General features: G+C 38.5%; 1 protein-coding gene across 4 annotated transcripts in view; it reads right to left on the bottom strand.

Annotated features, from left to right (window-relative positions):
• Positions 1-6344: 6344 nt before the first annotated feature.
• LOC124388631 (transformation/transcription domain-associated protein) overlaps positions 6345-8501 on the bottom strand; it is a 63045-nt gene continuing 60888 nt past the window's right edge. For all 4 annotated transcript variants that reach the window (XM_046853484.1, XM_046853483.1, XM_046853482.1 and 1 more), the window contains exons 70-71: positions 7816-8010; positions 6345-7689 (exon numbers count right to left, since the gene is read on the bottom strand). In XM_046853484.1, coding sequence (XP_046709440.1) covers positions 7405-7689; positions 7816-8010 — 480 coding nt within the window. In that variant the 3' untranslated portion in view covers positions 6345-7404. The remainder of the gene's footprint in view (positions 7690-7815; positions 8011-8501) is intronic.

Genomic DNA, 8501 nt, shown 5'->3' with positions numbered 1-8501 from the left:
TGGTAGGACTATTGTTCCAACCACTAAGGACAGATTCATAAATAACCTGCCTGATTTATCTCAATTTCTCACTAAACCCATAACTACTATTAATCTTGATGAGATAACTAAGAACATAGACCTTATCCTCACTAGCACATTAGACACCGTTGCCCTATCCGGTTAAAAAGGTTAGAGACCAAGCACCTGCATCTTGGTATAATAGTCATACACATGCCCTCAAGAGAACAGCACGTAATCTGGAGAGAAAATGGAGGAAAACTAAATTGGAGGTATTTAGAATCACAGATAAAGACAGTATGCTCAGCTACAGACGGGCGCTAAAAGCTGCTAGAGCTGAACACCTGAGCAAACTTATAGAAAACAACAAAAACAATCCCAGGTTCCTTTTCAGTACAGTAGCTAAACTAACTACAAATCAGGGCTCTGAAAATTGTGTTCCATCACAGTTTAGTAGTGAGGACTTTATGATTTTCTTCACTGAAAAATAGATAACATTAGAAAAACAATTGTGGCAGTTCAACCTCTTACAGCATCTCCTGAGACAGTGTTACCTTCAACTCCACAACTCCACTGTTTTACATGTATAGGACAGGAAGAGCTGTATAATGTTATTGCCAAAGCTAAATCGACAACATGTCAGTTAGATCCAATTCCTACTAAATTACTGAAGGAAGTGTTATATACAACTGGTGAGCCTCTTCTAAATATTATTAACTCCTCACTATCTTTAGGTCACGTCCCTAAATCCCTCAAGTTAGCAGTTATTAAGCCCCTCATTAAAAACCTAATCTGGATCCAAACACGTTATCAAATTACAGACCAATTTCAAATCTCCCATTTATGTCTAAGATTTTAGAAAAGATTGTCGCTGCACAGTTATGTTCCTACCTGCAAGAGAACAATATCTTTGAAGAATTTCAGTCAGGTTTTAGGCCCCATCATAGCACAGAAACTGCTCTAGTTAAAATAACTAATGACCTGTTTTTAGCTTCAGACCAAGGCTTCATCTCGCTGTTGGTTTTACTAGATCTTAGTGCTGCATTCGACACTATAGACCATGATCTCCTCCTAGATCGCTTACAAAATTACATCGGCATTCAGGGACAGGCATTAAGCTGGTTTAAATCCTACCTGTCCGATCGTTACCATTTCGTAGATTTGAATGGAGAGCTATCCAGGCTAATGCAAGTAAATTATGGCGTGCCGCAAGGTTCAGTTCTAGGACCCTGCTCTTCACAATATACATGCTTCCGTTAGGAAATATTATTAGAAGGCATGGAATTAGCTTCCATTGTTATGCTGATGATACTCAGCTATATATTTCATCTAAACCAGGCGATACAGCTCAATTAACCCGGATGACTGAGTGTGTTAAGGAACTAAGAGATTGGATGACCCATAACTTTCTACTTTTAAATTCTGATAAGACTGAGATTTTGCTCATCGCCCAAAACTGGTATACAGACGCCCAGCATCTCAACCTGCATTTAGACGGATGTTCTGTAACCACTAGTTCAACGGTAAAAGACCTGGGTGTTATTTTAGACAGCGACTTGTCTTTCAAAAATCACATCAATCAGGTTACAAAACAGCCTTCTTTCACCTTAGAAATATTTCTAAGCTAAGAAATATGTTGTCTATATCCGATGCAGAGAAGCTCGTCCATGCGTTTATGACCTCCAGAATAGACTACTGTAATGCGTTACTAGGTGGATGTCCTGCTTCATTAATAAACAAGCTTCAGTTAGTCCAGAATGCAGCAGCCAGAGTTCTTACAAGGTCAAAAAAATATGATCACATAACCCCGATCTTATCGTCCCTACATTGGCTTCCTGTTAAGTTTCGAATAGACTACAAACTATTACTTCTCACTTATAAAGCACTAAATGGTTTGGCTCCGTGTATCTATCCAGTCTTTTAACACGCTACAATCCGCCACGCTCCCTGAGATCTCAAAACTCTGGGCTTCTAGTAGTTCCTAGAATAGCAAAGTCCACTAAAGGTGGTAGAGCATTTTCACATTTAGCTCCTAAACTCTGGAATAGTCTTCCTGACGGTGTTCGGGGCTCAGACACACTCACCCAATTTAAGTGTAGATTAAAACGTATCTTTTAGCAAAGCCTACACATAACACACATCACATCATAACCTTGTGCTCCAGAACATCTGATCACATGCACATTATCAACTTGTGCTGTTAATATCATGAACAGCAGCTACGCTAATTCCTCTCCACTGCTTCTCTTTCTCTCCCCATCCCGAGGCATCCTGAGGTTGCTCCAGCTCCAGTCACCTCCCACCTCGTGATGATTACGGACCTTTAAAGAAGTAGATGCCGAACTCACAAACATCCTGAACCATCTAGAGACGTACCAGTGCCATTTGGATCCCGCTACATGTGTGGAGTTTTGACATTGGACCTCCTGGAGTGTTTAAAGGCTCTGGCATGGAGAAGCTGATGCTGGATCTGTGGTGATCACAAATGCTGAGCTTATAAAACTCGGAGCTACTAACCATATAGACTGTTTAAGACTGCAGAAAGAACATTACTTATAATCTTATACTCCAGTAATCATGTTAGTTCTCACTCTCCAGTGTTCTGTATTGTTGAAAGATTTATGATCAAACTCTTGATGTCACCCAGATGAGGATGGGTTCCCCTTTTGAGTCTGGTTCCTCTCAAGGTTTCTTCCTCATAACATCTAAGGGAGTTTTTCCTTGCCACAGTCGCCACGGCTTGCTCATCAGGGACAAATGCACACCATTCACCATCACTGTTGATTTGTGTAAAGCTGCTTTGAGACAATGTCTGTTGTGAAAAGCGCTATACAAATAAACTTGACTTGACTTGACTTGACTTCTTTTGTATTTATACATTGTGATGCATATACTGTATTATGTTTCTACTTTTTTTTTAAATATATATATTTGCACATTTCTTTTTCTTTGCTGCTGTAACACAGAAATTTCCCCACTGTGGGATGAATAAAGGTATATCTTATCTTATCTTATCTTATCTTATCTTATCTTATCTTATCTTATCTTATCTTATCTGCACTGTTCAGCAATAAAACAAATAAACTTGTGCAATTTGTTGGAGGTAAAAAAAACTGTATTCTAATTCAATGGCTATCAATATGAGGTCCATAAAGCATAGCCAGGTTCTGTGATTTTCAAATTGTTTTTACAGTAGTGAAAATCAGTGAGTTATTATATCTAAAAGGCAGAAAAATATAAATACAGGTACATTTATCCCTAAAAATTAAATTTAATCATTAAAAAGTGTATTCATTTTAGTAATTCAATACAAAAAGTGAAACTTGTATAATATATAGATTCGTCACACACAGACTAATATATTTCAAGTGTTTATTTCTTTTCATTTTGATGATTATGGCTTACAGTTAATAAAAACCCAAAATTCAGTATCTCAGAAATTAGAATATTGTGAAAAAGTTCAATATTGGAGACTTGTGGTGTCACACTCTAATCAGCTAATTAAATCCAAATACCTGTTTTTTAACTTTTTATGATATTCTAATTTTTTGAGATGCACCTGAATATACATCACAGCCAGAATGCTCATTATCACAAAAGGTTTGAATTTCATACTATACACTGTAAAGTCTATTGCATCTAAACAAAAAAAAAAAAAACTAAAACTGAACCAGGTGTAATCTCAATGTAATATCAAATTTGATGTCTTTATGAAAGCACTCTCACGAGCCTCTTTAACAGAAACATCTGCTCATTCGTGCAGTTATCCATGACTTCCTGTCAGTTTGAACCAAGTCTGGCCGATCTGATCTCTCATCAACAAGGCATTTCAGCCTGCAGAACAGCTGCTCAATAAATATTTGTTAATTCTCTATCTGATTTCACTATGTAACCTTTAGATATCTGGGAGTTTTGGAAAAACTCACATCAGCCTGCAACCTTACCATGATTAAAGTCTCAATGGATCCCCATATCAACAGTGATCCCTCTTTCACCATTTAAAACATTAACATGAAGCTCCTAACCTGTATCTGCATGATTTTATGGATTGCTCTGTTCCCACATGATTGACAGACTGCTTCAATTAAACTGGCCAACGAGACTATGTAGAAGTTATTAGAGTCATCATGCATCACTTTCAACATTCTCCACATAAGATTTTTTTTAATCATTTCCATGTGCCATGACTTTCCTTTAGAAAAATGCTATACTTGAAAACTGCACTTAATTCAGCCCATTAAGTACTAGACCTGTAATCCTTCACGCCAAATCACTTTCCATCACCCTGAAAAGCTTTTTCATTAGAATGAATTAAAACCCTTCCATATAATTGTAGGCTGCAGACAGATGATATCATGAAGGGTGTGTTTGCTCTTGACAGAGTCTCAGACAGAGTGAAGGATTCTTCCTTTGGTGCTCGGCATGTGTGCCAATCACAGGGCCCACTCTCCCTGAGGGCTTCCATCAATCAGCCTCCTCATCGCCGTCCTCTATCAGTCTAGACATCTACAGGCCAGGGAGAGGTATCCAAACCGTCGTATCTCTCCCCACGCCCTTCCCCTTTTCGTCCTCAATCCACCTGCAGCCATTTAAAGGGAAGCAAGCGTGGCTATAAATAAGCTGCAGGAAGCTAAATCTGACATTTTATTTGACAAGTTGCTTTGGTCTGATTGTGTGCAGGGGCTTTCTTATGTAAGATTGTGGTGGGTTTCCCTATATGAAAACCTAAAAAGCCACAGCCCTGCACATGCTAGTGCTGTAGCAGATCTAACACCCAATAAAAATGAGCTGAGATGATTGAGGTGTTAGCACATGGAAACCATGCTGTTTTATCCAGACTAGATTTGAAAGAACTTGGGTGTGTTGAAGCTTTAGGGATGAGGGCATTTTCATACTAATTCTAAAGGTTAATGGCTTTGAAGGGTGCATTGGTGTTAACAGATCAGTGCAAGGAAGAAAAAAGCCAGTATGATATACAAGCAGAGTAGTTTTTGGAGACTTAATAACTGGACACTTATTTGTACTTTACTCTAAATCTCTGTGTACTTCCACAATGCAAGTGATATTCCGTCAGCTTACAGTTAAGAGTTCACCCTGACATTTTAAATTGTACTTTTAGCACTTTCAAGGACTTTGCTAGCAATTATTTGTTTGTATTCAGGACTACACAGATGATGTTGTGCAGCCAAGGGCAGTTGAGGTCAGGGATGAGTGGTAAGACCATGTGGGAGCAAGCATGGATGGGCACAGGGACTGCTGTAGAATTCACTGTAAAATGTCAGTTAATAAACTGTACATTTTTCTTATGGAATTATTGCCATTGGCACTTTATAAAAATAAGCAACAAGAAGTGTCAGAACGTGTGTATAATATTTGTGTGTGAAATATATATAGTATCTCACAAAAAGTGAGTCCACCCCCACATTTTAGCAACAATCATATTATATCTTCTCAGGGGACAATACTAGAGAAAAGAAACGTGAATATTATTTTATATTTATATAACTAGAGTAGTCAATGTGCAGCTTGTATAGCAGTACAGATTTACTGTCATCTGAAAAGAACAACGTACAGCCATTTAAAATAACTGGCAATCCTCCTGGGCATGGAATTTTACCAGAGCTGCACAAGTTGTTGCTGGGATCCTCTTCCACCCCTCAATAATGACATCACGGAGCTGCTGGATATTAAGACACATGGCCCTTCTCCACTTTCAGCTTGAGGATGTCCCACAGGTGCTCAATAGGTTTCAGGTCTGGAGGCATACCTCATGGCGGTGTGTTTGGGGTCGTTATGTTGAATAACTGTCGTTCGGCCCTTATAGCCAGTCATCTTTGTGAAGAGCAAAAATTATAATTTTCAAATCCTCCGAGATTTATTTTCCATGAGGTGCCATGTTTAACAGTCAGTGGTCAGTAGGAAGGAATTGTACTCAAAGCACCAAATATTAACTGCTCGAATACAAGATACACAAATCTGTATAAAAAGAAATGAACATGAACAGGACATGTGGCTTTTCATGGTTAAGCGATATACAGTTGTTATCTCTTAGGGTGTACTCACTTTTGTTGCCAGCTATTTTGAAAATAATGGTCGTATGTTGAGTTCTTTTCGGAGGACAGTAAATCTATACTGCTATACAAGCTGCACACTGACTTCTCTAAAAATATATTCAAGTTTCATTTCTATAGTGTTGTCCCTTCAGAAGATATAGTAAAAGGTTGACAAAATGTGATCGGTGGACTCACTTTTGTGAGATACTGTAAATCTATAACTAACTTTAACAAGTGTCCATCATTCACAAACAGCTCACACATCCAAACCAGTGGCAGCAACTCTCCTCCTGTTTTTTTCTAAAAAGAGCATTTTATTAAAACAAAATGCTTATTTACATTTTACAGTAACAGTCCTTAGATTGGTACAATGTATGTACCATTAGAAAATGCAGGGACATGTACAAACTTGAGATTAAGCCTATCAGTGACAAACACAGTAAGAGGACCAAGAACATGAACGTAGCTAAAAGGCAGCTTCATACTTAGCTTTCTGTACAGCTTTTATAACTGATAATATCTTTTGTCCATTTGTGTTGATAAAATAAAATAAAAAAGTATGGTCTTATCGCTATTGCTTATTTATCAGGAAAATGTGCTTTGCCGTGTCAGAATAGTATACACTTTCTCCAGAATAGGAGAGAAAACAGCAGAAGTGAGGATTTGGGGGTATGACAGTAGTGCAGACACTGGAAATTGCCACCAAATAAAATAACAGCAGGATTAACAACAAAAGGTAAAAAAATAAACAGTACAGTGGGGAATATACACAACAAAATACAAGGCCATTAATTTGATAATATGAATCCTAAATCACAAACCAATTGCTATAATAAAGCTGAGCATTGTTTAACAAGTAGCTTACTGGCAGATCGAAAAGAATAAACCTGTAGACCTGAGACTGATAAATCATGAAGAATTATATCTCTTGGGACAATTTTAATGCTGTCACAGGCTAAGAAAACACTTTTTCACATGGCTGTTCTGTTTGCTGAAAATCTTATGCTAAAAACCATGGATATCGCAACAAATACATGTTGCTAAGCACATCAGGTGAACAGCAGCTTTTTATCAGTTTAAGTACAAAGCAGTTTTAATGGCTGTGGGAAACACAGCCTGAAGCCCTCTATTGAGCGCAATAACAATCATCACAATAAAGCTCATCTGACATGACGGCTCATTTTTTCCCTCCAATTACAGTTTGTACATTATTTCATCATAGCCATCATAGAGTCCTACATGCTTAGTAAATCCCAATGCTGCAAAAACACATTTAACATGATCAGTCAACTAAACTGGTTCACAGTGATGTTTCCTCCTCACTCAGAGTTACAGGAGTGAGTCAACATTTCTATAGCCATGGGTGCCAGGCCGGGTCCATGCGACACAAGTTGTCCAAACTGTTAGCAGCTGCCACTAGCGTATTCACTTTACTCTCTCCTCCTTCAAACTGAGCCAGGCTGTGCAGGCGAGCCATGATGGCGGTCACAGCCTTCTGGACAAGTGACACGAGCTGCTGGCTGTCCATGTTCTCCGGTTGTCCAGCAGCAGACAGGGGCATTGAGGTGTCCTCTTGGGTCTTTTTGTGCCAGGCAATGATCTCGTCTCTCAGTACAGCTTTCAGAATACCATCCACCTGAAGGAGTAGATATATAAAGAGGAGGGAGGATTAGCAAATATATAATTTAAAGTCACTGCTTTGTCGTATATTAGTTTACCATTTAACATTTAGTTTTAGGCTTTAGCTGCGAGAGAGTACTACCTTGAAGTTTGGCTGGGCAAAGCAGCGAGCAACAGCGATCATGGAGGCTGTGAGAGGGCCAGAAACGCCAATGGTGGTTAGGAACTCTGAGATGTTGGGTGTCAGGCGGAAGGGAACAGGTCGATTGGCATCCAGATCCCCAGTGGCATCATTGATGTCAAAGCGGAAGTAAGAGACGTTGAGTTTCCCTGTGTCCTGGTAAAAAAATTAATAAAAAATTATAAAAATGATGTAAAAATGTAAGGAAATCCCTATCATCTTCAGAACATTCCTGCTTCTCAAAGAAAATGAAGATACTGGGTTAACCAACAAGGACCAATAAACAAGGTGCAAACTACACTGGATACTCCAAATAATTGTTTAGTTGTTATAATCCCAATTAAGTCTGTTTCTGTTGGATAAGTTCACAGGGGGTGAATACTTATGCAAACTACTGCACTTATAAAATATAAACCAGTATCTATAGACACATATCCATTTAAAACAATTCAGAAAATTTTTCAACACTCATTATAGAAAGGAAGTTTTACTGCCTTACATCCAATCCTGCGTTACTAATTTTAGTCACAATTTTGGCACAGTAGGCCATGAGGGACCAAGTCGGCATGCATATCTAATGTAATAACAGTTTACTCCTAAAAGAAAAATGCTCAAGACGATCAAAGTTTGCAAAAAAGGTTCACAGG

This window comes from Silurus meridionalis, chromosome 7 (assembly GCF_014805685.1).
Source record: "Silurus meridionalis isolate SWU-2019-XX chromosome 7, ASM1480568v1, whole genome shotgun sequence".
Taxonomy (NCBI): Eukaryota; Metazoa; Chordata; class Actinopteri; order Siluriformes; family Siluridae; genus Silurus; species Silurus meridionalis.
The sequence above is the reverse complement of the archived record's forward strand: the minus strand, read 5'-3'. Positions and strand labels throughout refer to the sequence as shown.